This window comes from Raphanus sativus, chromosome 4 (assembly GCF_000801105.2).
Source record: "Raphanus sativus cultivar WK10039 chromosome 4, ASM80110v3, whole genome shotgun sequence".
NCBI classification, from domain to species: domain Eukaryota; kingdom Viridiplantae; phylum Streptophyta; class Magnoliopsida; order Brassicales; family Brassicaceae; genus Raphanus; species Raphanus sativus.
Window position 1 is genome coordinate 5,267,402 of NC_079514.1, and position 13,541 is coordinate 5,280,942.

Sequence of the window (13,541 nt, forward strand, 5' to 3'; positions counted from 1 at the left end):
ATTTAAGCCCAATTAGTATTTTAATGGAATTATACGTGCAAAGCCACTAATCAGGAAAACTAAATATTAAATCTGTGTTTCACATTGTCTTTTTCACGTTCGGAACTTCTTGTGTCTTCCAAATTTACTTCTTTTTTTCGTCAAGCAAACGAGATTGCACATTCACTTATATAATTCTCTTGGTGAGTCATGAATCTAGTCAACTTTTAAAATATTTGTTTTTCTTTTATTCCTACGTTTGATATAAACTAATACTTTTGTTTGTCACACAGATCAATGGACAAGTTTCTTAAAAGATCCTTCACACCAGCACCTAAAGAAAATTTGGATGATTTACCATGGGATCCTGCTAAAAGGAAAAAAATCAATGCATATGATTCAAATCAAAGAGATGAGATAAGGCGCAAGTATCTAGCTAGAGGTCCTTGTAAACCGTATGGTCATAATTTTCCAAAAAGATGATCTCAAATTCTTTGAGACGGTTTAGTCCTGCTTGGTTTGATCAGTATGGTACTTGGCTTGAGTACAGCGTATCGACAGATAGAGCTTATTGTTTGTGTTGTTACTTGTTTCGAGATGACATACATAAACAAGGTGGGAATGATATGTTCGTGACAGAAGGTTTTTCTAGCTAGAATAAATCTGAGAGATTTGCTACTCATGTGGGTGGTCTGAATAGCTTTCACAATATTGCTGTTAAGATGTGTGATTCTTTGATGAATCAAAAACAGTCCATTGCCCAAGCTTTTTATAAGCATGATGATGTGGTCAAAAACGAATATCGTCTTCGGTTGAATGCTTCAGTTGATGCTTCTAGATATTTGCTACGACAAGGAATACCTTTTCGTGCTCATGATGAGTCAGAAGATGCTGGTAATAAAGGGAACTTTCTGGAACTTATAAGGTATACTGCAGACCATAACGAAGCGGTAAGTAAAGTTGTTTTGGAGAATGCTCCAAAAAATAACCAGATGACTTCTCCACCGATCCAGAAAGACATTGTCCATTGTTTTGCAGAAGAAGTTGTGAAATCTATTATTGAAGAAGTTGGTCATGGTGTTTTTGGTCTACTGGTGGATGAATCTGCTGATATTTCTCACAAGGAACAAATGGCTATTGTGTTGCGCTTTGTTGATAAGAACGGAACAATCAAAGAAAGATTTATTGGTGTGGTTCATGTAAAAGAAACTTCTTCTTTGACACTTAAGCTAGCTATCGATGGTTTGTTTGCTAAGTATGGATTGAGCTTGAAAAATGTAAGAGGCCAAGGTTATGATGGAGCGAGTAATATGAAGGGTGAATTCAATGGTCTTCGGGCTTTGATTTTGAGGGAAAACAGTTCAAGCTACTATGTTCATTGCTTTGCTCATCAGCTTCAGTTGGTAGTAGTGGCAGTCGCGAAGAAACATTTTGAAGTTGGTGAGTTTTTTGATATGATTTCTACATTGTTGAATGTAGTTGGGGCTTCCTGCAAACGACAAGATGAACTTAAAGAAAAATACCGTAAGGAGATTGAAAAAGGTATTGGCAGTGGTGAAATTAGCACTGGAAAAGGGAAGAATCAAGAGTGTTCTCTTCCAAGGCCATCAAATACTCGTTGGGGTTCTCATCATAAGACATTAGTGCGTCTGGTCGAGTTGTTTTCAATTGTTATTGAGGTGCTTGAATATATCCAGAATGAAGCCTTGATGACTCAAAGAAACGACAAGCATATGGTCTTATTAAGTACTTGTGTACTTTTGATTTTGTCTTCTATATGCAACTGATGCTGCTTATTTTGGGACTAACGGAAAATTTATCCATGGCTTTGCAACAAAAAAATCAAGACATTCTGAATGCTGTTTCATTGGTCGAATCAACTAAGCGAGAACTGCAGAAGCTTAGAGATGATGGATGGGATTCTCTGATGGTTAAAGTTTCTTTGTTCTGTAAGAAACATGATATTGAAATGATCATGATGGAAGACGGTTTTGTTGGTTCTTGGAGGCAACAAAAGAAAAGCAACATAACCAATTTGCATCATTATAAGATCAGTTGCTTCAATGTTGTTCTGGATCTGCAGCTGCAAGAGTTCAATGATCGTTTTACTGAGGTAAACACCCAACTTCTTATTTGTATGGCTTCCTTAAGTCCATCAAAATCGTTCAAGTTGTTTGACAAAGAGAAGCTGATAAAATTGGTTGAGTTCTATCCAGACGATTTTAGTTTTTTTGAGCGTTCTTCTCTTGAGCAGCAACTTGACATCTACATTGATAATATAAGACAGGATGGCCGATTTAATAACTTAGAGAGTCTTGGAGATCTTTCTCGCTTGATGGTTGAAACACATAAACATCTTGCACATCCTCTAGTTTACAGACTTTTGAAGTTAGCACTAACTTTACCAGTTGCTACGGCAACTGTCGAGAGATGTTTTTCTGCAATGAAGTTTGTGAAGACGGCTTCGCGCAACCGGATTGGAGATCAGTTTTTAAGTGACTGTCTTGTTTGCTATATTGAAAAAGATTTGTTTGCATCGGTTACAAATGAAACAGTGGTGAAAAGGTTTCAAACCATGGCTGAACGTAGAGTATGTTTGTAAGTTCGTTTAATAATATTTGTAAGAATATTTTGATTTAAGAGATTATTTTATATCATATTTTACTTTAATATATATTCCCCCGACAAAATTATTTTCTGCCTCCGCCACTGCCTCTAGCTAGATACTTGCGCTTTATCTCATCTCTTTGATTTGAATCATATGCATTGATTTTTTTTCCTTTTAGCAGGATCCCATGGTAAATCATCCAAATTTTTTTTAGGTGCTGGCGTGAAAGATCTTTTAAGAAACTTGTCCATTGATCTGTGTGACAAACAAAAGTATTAGTTTATATCAAACATAGAATAAAAGAAAAACAAATATTTTAAAAGTTGACTAGATTCATGACTCACCAAGAAAATTATATAAGTGAATGTGAATCTCGTTTGCTTGACGAAAAAAAGAAGTAAATTTGGAAGACAAAGAAGTTCCGAACGTGAAAAAAGACAATGTGAAACACATATTTTAATTTTAGGTTTTCTTGATTAGTGGCTTTGCAGTATAATTCCATTAAAATACTATTTGGGCTTAAATACATTATTATTCTCTGTATATATAAATGGGTTTAAATTAATGTATGGGGGCAAAAAAAATTATTAATGGGGTCATCATATATATTGGGCTTTAGGTTACACTAATTTTCTTAATTTTGCTGGGTTCATTGACCCCATGTTGATGGGTGTAGCTCCGCCACTGGTCCTTATCCAATATACAGAAACATGGGCACTGTCAAATCACTCAAAAGAATCACACAAAGTCTCTCTCTCTCTTTTATTTGTTCATAGGAGGACGAGAAGAGACAGAGATTGGGAGAAGTGAAATTTCCAAGATAAAAAAGAATAAAAAATAAAAAGAACTGAGACCTAAATGGAAGAGAGCTCAAACTAGGTATGGCTTATGGGTTCCACATCACAAACTCATTTTCTTATTGAACAGTCTTTTCTTCTTTTTCTAATTCTGATAACAAAATTTCATAAATTTTTCTTTCTGTTTAGTCACAAAATTTCATAATTATCATAGTCATGTCCCTCCACTTTCCAGGATATGGGTGGTGTCACTGCGCCTTTTGCGTCCGCTACCTTGTTGATAATGAAATAAATATGAACTATATCTTCCCACCATAGATAGTAGTATCCATTAACTATGTGTTTGGCTTTAGTATGTGTGTATATTTGTATATACATAGTTGTTTTTTTTGGCTTTAAATGTTTTGAGTATACATAGTTGTTGACGTTATATGATTTAAAATGCGGATGCATAGTCGACACAACAGGGGGAGTCGTTTTGTGACGTGCAAGTGGTAGACCAAAAGCCATTAAGCAGATGAAATTGTTGCATGGATGTTTCCATTAGAAATGGAATAATATGGTAGGGCTTCTTGATGAACAACCAACCATATGAAACTAAGAACGGTAGACAAATAAATATTGTTTTTTTTTTTGAGAAAATAAAGGGTTAAACCTAGGTCAATGATGACACAAACCTAATTTCTGGGTGGAGGTACAACCCATAGATAGACCCTCTCCTGAACATTCAAATGAATCGAAAGCAATAACTCATATTCGTATGGTCGGTGGGGTTTAGACAAATAAATATTGTTTATTCATATTATTATGCTGAACCTGAATAGTTGCATTATAATGAACAATAGTATATTAGTTAGATAATTTCTTTGTTAATTAGTTTCCCTACTAAACGGTCGGGTCAATTCATATAGATAGATCACACGTTCGGTATAGAACACGATCGATGATATTAAACATTTTATGTTTTATTTAAAACTTACTTATTTATTTGTTTTTCCAGTTTTTTTTTTTTTGCTAAATTGTTTTTCCAGTTAACATAACATTTGATTTTGACTCACTATAATTAATGTACATTTACTATTCTAATGATTTTGTTTTGTTTTACTTAGATAACATAACATTGCTATGTTTTGTGTTTTAACATTGTTGTGTTTTGTCTTGTTCATATATAAAATAAAATATTAAATCAAATAATATTTTGTAAATATATAGTGCTACTAACTAAAAGCATCCGCAATGAAATCTTTAAAGGGAAATCCTTAAGAACAAATTAATTAAATAACTGGTAGGTCCTACTAAAAATTATGGATTCGATCTTTAAAATTTTTAAATAATGATTAATCTTTAGGGCATTTTTAACATGTGTCACTCTGCGATTGGTTGATATATATTTTTTAATTTTTTTTTGTTTTAATCTGAAAAAAGAAAAAAATAATAATGAAAAATTCAAAAAATATTATTTCTAAAGATTTTTCTTGTGTATCACCATTGTGGATGCTCTAAAGATGGCTGTAACAAAAAAAAAGGAAATTTAAGACTCCGTTTCATTTGGATTAGTTCGTGTTATTTATCCTAAAACCAAGCTAATGTTCTAGCCAGTTCGGTGTTGACACGCAAAGGTGATTAGAACAGATTTTTGGGTCCATGGTTTATAATGAAGTTTTATTATTCATATTTCCTTGCAACTAATAAGTTACAGATCTTTATATATAAAGAAGACCCCTACTCTCTCCTAAAGGCCTCCACGTCAGATCCAGCGTGGAAATTGGGATGCTCCCACGTCGACACGTAGGATACGCTGCGTTTCATTAAAATTAGGGGTTCGTCTATTTGGGCTTCGGACATGGCAAGAGGCCCATCTCTTATTCTCTCTGCTGAAACCTAAACGCCTAACTCATTTCTGTTCTTCGTTTCATTTCCGTACGGCGCAGCGACGGTAGACATTCGTAATGGTGGTGTGCACTAAATCGTCTTTAATCCCCAGCGCACCACGAATCGATCGGGACAACGGCTGCTAGATTGTGTATAAATATGCAGCAACCTCATCGCTGCGCTTCTCACTATCTCACAATCTCATATCTTGCTCGCAATCAAGTCTTACTCATCGTCTGTCCGAATGGCCATTACTAAGGTTTTCTTTTCCGATCTCAGGGCTGGGGCGGTGCTCATCTGTGGTGGAGGCGAGACTTCTTCGGTTTTGGGAGGCTAAGAACGTCTAAGTGCGATGAGGAGCTGATGTGGATGGATCTGCTCATGGTAGATGTAAATGTGAGTTAATCGTTCTGTTCCCGATTTTGCTTTGTTTGGGATCAATCGTTTAGTTAGCTTATGTTCTGTCTTCGTGTTCTATCATATTTTTCCCGTTTTGCTTTGATCGGAACCAAATCGTTTTGTTTAGTTTATGTTATTTGTTCCATTTTACTTCTTACTATGAGTTACAACGGGATTGTTATTTATTATTATTATTTTTATTTTTTTGTTACATGTGTTTCAGAGATGCTGTTATGATCGGAACCAATCGTTTTGTTTGGTTTATGTTTTGTGTTAGTGTTAGATATACAACGGTGTTCCGTTTAACTTTTGACTGTGAGTTACAACTGATTGTTTTTTTCTTTTCTTTTTGTGTGTTTCAGTCGACCGTGATGCAAGTAACGATCAGTCCCGGCCGTCTTCCACAGTTCCGTGACAGTCTCCGTGCCGGAGCAATGTTTTCTGTGGCTGGATTTGAGGTCTCTAGGTGCGCGCAGAAAAAACTGTAACAGAAACGATGCTTCATCTCACGCTGGAGCTCATTGGGGTTGGGAAGAAGAAGCTTTATGAAGCAAAAGTGTGGGTGAAGCCAAGGTTGAACTTCAAGGAGTTCAAGCATGCCGGTGATGATGCCCATGCCATTACTCCCTCCTATCTTGGCTGCAAATAAGGTATGACCACAAACGGTACATATATGTATGCATGACATAAATTAATCTCAAGAAAAACTTTGATCCTGAAAATTTTGTTTTTGTGGACCGATGAGCATGAATCTTGATGAAGTATTAGAGCTTGGTGAAAAATCGCCAGGGTTGAAAATTTTGTTTCTGTGGACCGATGAAGCATGAATGTTGAATTGGTTTTGTTGGTTTCCTCGGGGCTGTGTTTGATCCAATGGAAGTATTAGAATCGGTTCATGTGCAAGCTATCTATGGAATGACCCGAGAAAGCAAAATCATGGAGCATAAGGATCAGATTTGATGTGGGGAGGAAATGAGCTTATGGCTCAAGAACCCTGTTCTTCTTCTCACCAACATATACATATTCATACAAATCTTGGCATCTGTTTCATGTCTGATCTTGGAAGTCATTGGTGAGATTCAACACGTTGGAAACAGGGTTACTTGGATAGACCATCATCACTCAAGTGTTTGTTTTCAGCGACAACGAACAGCATAAACACAATGACGGAAGATGACGAGGGAATCTCTGTGCTTTTCTCAGATTGTCTGACTCTTTGGAGCTTTGGTGGAGTCTTATGTGCAGCCTGCAGAGTCTGAGAACAGAGAGATGACGACATAGACAACAACAAAGCCCAAGTCTTTGAAGAGAAACAGAGACATGACGTCACTTCCGTATTGTTCACCACCATCATGATGATTCTGAGAAAGAGTTTCAAGCTCATATACTATGAAAATCAATTGAAGTCTAAGAAACCACGAACATAGAAAGAAGAGTTGGTTCTTCAAACATCAGTTTCCCAGCATTCACTGTCTTTGTTTGATAACCAGATGCAGTTGCACGTATGAAATAGATGATAAAAAGAGCGGCTGCGTTTACACTGGTGAATTTTGGATTGGAGACTGTTGAGAAACCTAAGAGGAAGAACGTGAAGATATCGACAAATCTTCTAAATATAACATCGATGCTGAGGAGGGAGAGAATAAGTGAGAATATTAGGAGTTAACCGACATAGGTTCCAGGTGGGCAAAGATGGACACTGCTTCAATGCTTGATGAACCTGCTTATTTTCCCAAGTTCCTTAGAGCGCAAGTAAATTCTCTATAAAAAAGAGAACTATACTTGAATCCACTGTACTTAAATACGTGATCATGGTTTTACTAGATGAGACTTCCGATATCGACAGCGAGGATGGGGTTACTAATATTGTATACAAAGAAATATTTAAGGACGTCGGCGCAACACATGTCAGAACTACAACTTGGCTTTATAGTTTTGTATTTACACGAATGTGATTGCAACTACAAACGTTCATGTATTGCATTTGAAAATGTGGTCGATCCATATCTCCCAGTGAGCACAGGCACGGCGAAAGCATTGAGCAGAGCAGGTTTTTATCGTCATGTTGTACCCGTCTGATTTTTGTTTTTAGTTTCCCGATTACTTCCCGGAGGTGTTGTGATTGATCAAGATTACTTTTTTGATGTTTGCAAAATAATTGAACTAAGTTAATATTTTTCTTGCATTTAACATGGGTTTATTAAGACTATAACGACGTCTATAGAAAGCCAAGGCTCAATTATCCAAAATTAATATTTTATAGCTTCACTTGGTCGGGTGTGAGCCAAGGTTCAATTGTGCATAATTTGTTTAACTTTTTGATCTGCAATACATATTATTCTCTTTTCCCGCTTGACCAGCAAGATAATAATATAGCATCCACATATCTGGAAAAACAACTGGACTCTCGACTTTGTTCCTTTTGTAGAAATTCAAAATACCGGTCAGTTACTTAAATAACAATTTAATTCAATTGTATTGCACATTTCAGTTTTATGAACCAGTGATCTTCTATAGAAATCAAATATGGTACTGATAATTGCTACAGAAATCACTTTTTCTATTCCGACAACACAACCACCTAAAAACCATTCTAAAGTTTGTTCAACTCTAACACCCCGCCCGAAGGGCGGGCCGCCCCTAGTGTTTTAATAAATGAAGGTTTGTAATTAGCATTAGACGTGTTCACGACCAATGTTTTTGTGGGAAGGAGGCGGTCAAATGATTGAAGACGTAGGACCTTCCCATGGAGCATGTACGTAGTTTAATTCTCTGCCTTTCCAAGCAATAATTACATTTCTAAAATAAAGTCCAATAAATTATGTTTTGGATTAACATATTTATTTATTTATTAAAGGTTATCTTACTAATGTATACATTTGTGAAAAGCTATAAAATTGGAAACACTGCTTAAACTTTGATTAACAAAGAAACCGAATAAGCTGGTTTTGCCTCAGTCTGCAAAAGGTTTTGAATACTAAATGTATGATACTGAAATAATGTCTGCCACAACTCGAATCTTAAAAGGCTAAGATGCTTATAAAAATTATGATACTTTATGAAATCAATAATGGGCAATAGTCTTGTGTTTTCTGGGAGTAATAAAACAACTTAAAGGGTATGTGTACAGCGAATGATGTTCGATGTATCTCTTGTTGCTTCTCAAGTCGCTCCAAACACACAGTTTTGTATCTACATACTCACTCCCCCCACCCCCACGTATCCTCACGTGATGTTAAACAAACGGTCCTGGTTCCTTCCACAACATCATTTTCACACGACTCATCTACGGCTCCAAATCAAAGCGTTTCCAACACTGAATCATAATCCTTATGAATCCATAATCAGGTTAAAGAATTTTGAAAACAAAATGCTTTAGCTTCATCCAGAAAAAAGAAAGATTGGAATTTATATACCCTTTTATGATAACATTTATCTTTTCTTGAAATGTTGAAAAGGACGCATTTGTGAGAAGAGAAATTAATATATAGTAAAATGTATACTGCATACACGGCATAACAATACAACGAATGTGTCCGAATTGTACATGTACCTTGTAATAATACAACATCAACAACATGCATGATTGACTTTTTGGTAATAGTGAAATAAAATAATACAGAAACGAAATATGAAACTTTACTACTACCAAATAAATAAATTACATTTGTAGTACCACGGATTAGTTTGCAATAGAGTAAAACAAAGGTGTGAACTAAGATCCTTTCTTCTATGTGGTTTGGCGGCTGCTCTGCAGAGAGAGTTCTGAACCATTATTATTAGTATATTCATTATTAACCAAAACCACATCGATCCATCTATGGTTGTTATCCATGTTATATTGAATATAATTAACTATTTCTAAATATAGTAAGTAGGATAAATATACAAAAATAGAAAACGATGAATACATAACACACAAATTAAGAAAAAATAAGAGTTTTTTTTACTTTTGTTAAAATCACTTGATTACAAGAAAAATAACCAAAAATAATTAATCATTGTTATTCTGAAAAAATAAGACAAAACTATATAATATTTTTTAATATTTTAATTAATTAATTTAAAAAATATTTGCATAGAAAATTTCAAAACATCATACAAATTGAATTAAAAATATTCTCTAAAACATCATACAAAAAAACGAAATGAATATTTTTATAATATTTACTCTCTAACTTATATCACACCCAAAATGTAAAAAGGTTTGACCTTTACTTCATGTTTCATTACAAAACATATTGATTGGACTTATCAGAATATAATTGGTCTGATGTTGCTGACAATATAGCAATGAATTGCATTCATTTCATTGAATCAAGTCACAAATGTGATACCTTAATCTGGAACCTCTGAAATTTGATGGAAACAGTTTCTTACTGCTAACAGTTAGTACATACAGCTGATAATTATTATGAACAATTTTACTATGATAGTTATTATGAACAGTTTTACTATGTCCCATTTACTATGGTTTGGGATTTGATTATAACAGTCACGAATACTATACCATTTCAACATCGCCCCATCATATAAATTCACAATCTTGATTATTCCGCTAATGCATTTGTAGTATAATTTAGATAATGCATATCACTTGGTTCAAATCATTTCAACATCGCTTGGTCCGAATAAAAAAATGTCATCTAAATGCAGACTACAGAGACTATCCAATTAGCTCTCTCCCATAAATAATAACACTCCATGTCAATAAAACTGCACACAAAGTTCACAAACAAAAGATCAACTAAAAACTTTAAGGTTTCAAGTCACCTTGGCCTAATGCTAAAGAGGCTCAAGTTAGGGAGGTTACGTCTTGGTTCAAGTAATATAGGCCTTTTGTCGCATTTCAAATGGATTTAGTTGTTTTCGGTGGAATTAATGTTTGGGTTTAGAAAACTTTTGGAATTCCATGGTTATAAAAGTTTAAAAGTTAATTTTTTTCTAAGATATTGTTTTTTTTTTGTCAAAATAAATAGTGTAATTTAAACTGAACCATCCTCACTGATGTTCATTTCTGATGTTACTTTATTAATGCAGTGACAGTATTGTCAACTCGTGGCTTTTTTATTCGAATTTAAAACTTTAACATAGTTGTTAGCAAAACATTTCTCCTTCTCTTGGGTCTCTCTGATCTCTATACCAAGGAAGCTTTTTGAAAGCCACGAACCAAATCGGTAAGAACCAGAACGAAACCACATTTTGCGGATTTGGAATGATTCATATTTGTTATAACAATTTATTTTATTTGGCAAAGCCTGAAATAGAAATCACAATGAGACATTCAAACGTGAAAACCATCAAAGTAAAGAAAGTGTAAAAACATGTTTCCAAGAATTTTATTTCTCCTAACTGCGACTCCGTAAGCTTAGTGCTGAAATCCCAAACCTTCTTGGCCAATTCTGAATTTCAGGCAAGTGAAAATGGTTCAGCAATGTTGCTATCTGAGAAGATTTCTCCTGAAACTCCTGCAACCTGAGGATTCAATGCCACATAGCAAGTTGTTGCCACTTCCTACAAAGCGAAGAATATTCGACATGATATAGCAAGATGCTTAATTAGCTCGTGGGTAATGATTAGATGAAGGAGATAAGGGAATGAACTCATTTTGATACGGTTTTACTTATTTGTCACGGAACTTTTTGGCATCAGTTGTTTGGGTCGCCAATACTAACCAGAGAGCACATCAAATTTTAAGAGTTACAAATCGTATTGAAATAAGCAAAAAAATTCATACAATTAAGTCATTTTGGTCTTACTAACTAACCATGTAACCAACTAGCTGTCAAGCGTTTCATAATCAGAGAAACAAAATTTTTTTTATTTAAATCTGAGATAAGAACTTATTCTAGCATCAACCTCTTTGCTTGACTAAAAAACACCAGGCTCTCAGTATGGTAGAAACCGAGGATCTTAAGCTTCCATATACACATCCATGTGCCCCAGATTTGGAGACTACTTAGCTCTGGTTGATCAAAATTTAAACTTTTGAAATTGGAAGAGGCCGCGCGAACGCAGGCCTCCACTGCCACAAATTATGACGCAAGCTCTTCCACTTGGGAAGACTTTAAGCTAAGCACCCTTCCTTAATGTGCAATGGAAGTCACTAGCTTAGGCCACTCTTCTTCTTGATCAAGAGTTGACCCCGTCCAGGTAAGTATCTTTCAAAGTTCGACCATCTTCTTATTTTATACTACGCCATTAACGAATGTCATATAGTGAAGCTTCCGATGTGGGAGAAATGTTTGCAGACGTAATCTTCAAGGCAGGGTTTCATGTGTTTATTAATAACCCTAAATTTATACCTATATGGGCCTCAAGGCCCTCAACTGAAGGCCCTTCTCATGACTAATATCTTGCCCAAAAATAACCCATTAATTTTACAATGATCTACTCCTCATGATCAATGTTTTAGCCAGTACGCTAAATTAAACGTGTTGCAGTACTATACGATTTTTAACTATGTTCCGTTGCTACCATCTCTTTGTTAATCTGATTCTTTTCAACATCAACACAACGTTGGAATATCATCATAAGTGAAAATTAGGCTCTCTTGTACATATGTATATATAATTAAGAGGCCAAGACTTAAGTCGAGTCACTAACTCGAAAATAATTACATAATTTTTCACTAATAGCGATCTCTACCATGCCACCACCTCGACCTACATTCCACGAATCAAAAAAATCATTGGTTGCATTAGTAAAGATAAAGTATACTTTCAATAAAATAAAAGAGCATTGCTTTTATTGTGGGGTTTATTGTGTGTGTAATTCTCAAGAAAGTAAATAATAAACAAGAAAATCTCACCAGGACTGATCCCATCCGGGTCGAGACTTGGACATGCCGTAACGTCCGTAAGGAAAACCGTAATGTTGAGGGCGTTTGGCGTTTTTAAATGCGCAGCAGCCAACGCAGTAAATAGCGATGAGGAAGAGAACAATGACAACGTTAACAATAGATAGTTTATGCCAATCGCGCCGCACTGTCTCTAAAACGCCAGCTCTACACGAGTCACAGTCGTAGCATAGCACCGCCGCAGCGTTGTTCCACCGGTAACAATCGGAATCTTGCTGTATTGGCGTCTCCGTGTTGTATACGCACGACGTCGGTGGTTTGCAGCATCCAGACTATATATAAAACTATGATTAATATGAAAATTGAAAATAAGTATATGTTAATTACAACATAGATAAAAGGAGTACCTGAAGAGGAGTCAAGTCCTTTTGGAGATAATCAATAGGAGTCCAAAAAGAGAGCTTGGAACAAGTGAGTGAGCCCAAGAGACAAGTCTTTATAGTCAACCAATAATTAGCATCCATAACCCTTGTCTTAAGCCATGGATGATACTCTTCAAGTTTGAACTCTTTATAGACCCTACCAGTCACACCCACACCACCACCATGGCTAGTAACAATAAACCCAAAGAGGGTCAACCCCATGAGCGCAACTATGATGAAGACCATGAAGAAGAGGTACACCCACAAGACCCAAGCCACGTCACAGCATGCTCCTATCAGACCAGCTAGTGACAAGACCAGGATTGCTAGGCCTAAGACCAGAAGTGGCTTCTGAAGGAAATGCTCGCATGTTGTCTTGCTCCTACCCATCCATAAAGCTGAGCCTATTATAACTATGGAGGAGATTAGTGTTAGGATGTTCACGAAGCCTATCACAGTATTGCTCGTTCTGTTCATTTCTCTTCTCTCTTTTACAGTGGTCTAAAAATATGGAATTCTTCTTTGGTGTGTCTCATTTTTTCTTGCTGGCTTGTCTCTCTCTCTATATATATCATGATCACATATGCTTCTGCCGCTTTATACTTGGCATTTTTATAAACAACTAATAAAAAACTGTTGGTGGTATATACACATTCACACGTACA

At 35.6% G+C, this 13,541-nt stretch overlaps 1 protein-coding gene, 1 long non-coding RNA gene, 1 other non-coding gene and 2 pseudogenes across 3 annotated transcripts; 3 read left to right on the forward strand and 2 right to left on the reverse strand.

Annotated features, from left to right (window-relative positions):
* The first annotated feature begins 276 nt into the window (after positions 1–276).
* On the forward strand, positions 277–2,965 carry LOC108850071 (uncharacterized; annotated as a pseudogene).
* A 2,377-nt stretch (positions 2,966–5,342) lies between these two features.
* On the forward strand, positions 5,343–6,326 carry LOC130511737 (uncharacterized). Its single transcript, XR_008945239.1, has 3 exons — positions 5,343–5,407; positions 5,536–5,652; positions 6,018–6,326. It is a non-coding gene; the product is annotated as an uncharacterized LOC130511737 (long non-coding RNA).
* A 24-nt stretch (positions 6,327–6,350) lies between these two features.
* LOC108855450 (transcription factor bHLH87-like) lies at positions 6,351–7,927 on the forward strand (annotated as a pseudogene).
* A 3,726-nt stretch (positions 7,928–11,653) lies between these two features.
* Positions 11,654–11,816, reverse strand: LOC130512030 (U1 spliceosomal RNA). The gene has a single exon (XR_008945594.1). It is a non-coding gene; the product is annotated as a U1 spliceosomal RNA (small nuclear RNA).
* Positions 11,817–12,151: 335 nt separating this feature from the next.
* On the reverse strand, positions 12,152–13,480 carry LOC108855452 (tetraspanin-5). Its single transcript, XM_018629283.2, has 3 exons — positions 12,862–13,480; positions 12,467–12,786; positions 12,152–12,320 (listed from the first exon to the last, which is right to left on the reverse strand). The coding sequence occupies exons 1-3, from the start codon at positions 13,351–13,353 to the stop codon at positions 12,287–12,289; spliced, it is 846 nt and encodes a 281-aa protein (XP_018484785.1). The 5' UTR covers positions 13,354–13,480; the 3' UTR covers positions 12,152–12,286.
* Positions 13,481–13,541: the final 61 nt, after the last annotated feature.

Coding starts and splice junctions, on each gene's coding strand:
- LOC108855452 (XM_018629283.2), bottom strand. CDS start 13,353: ATGAACAGAACGAGCAATACTGTGATAGGCTTCGTGAACATCCTAACA. Junction 12,787..12,861: donor AGGACTTGACTCCTCTTCAG/GTACTCCTTTTA, acceptor TTTTATATATAG/TCTGGATGCTGCAAACCACC. Junction 12,321..12,466: donor CCCGGATGGGATCAGTCCTG/GTGAGATTTTCT, acceptor CGTGGAATGTAG/GTCGAGGTGGTGGCATGGTA.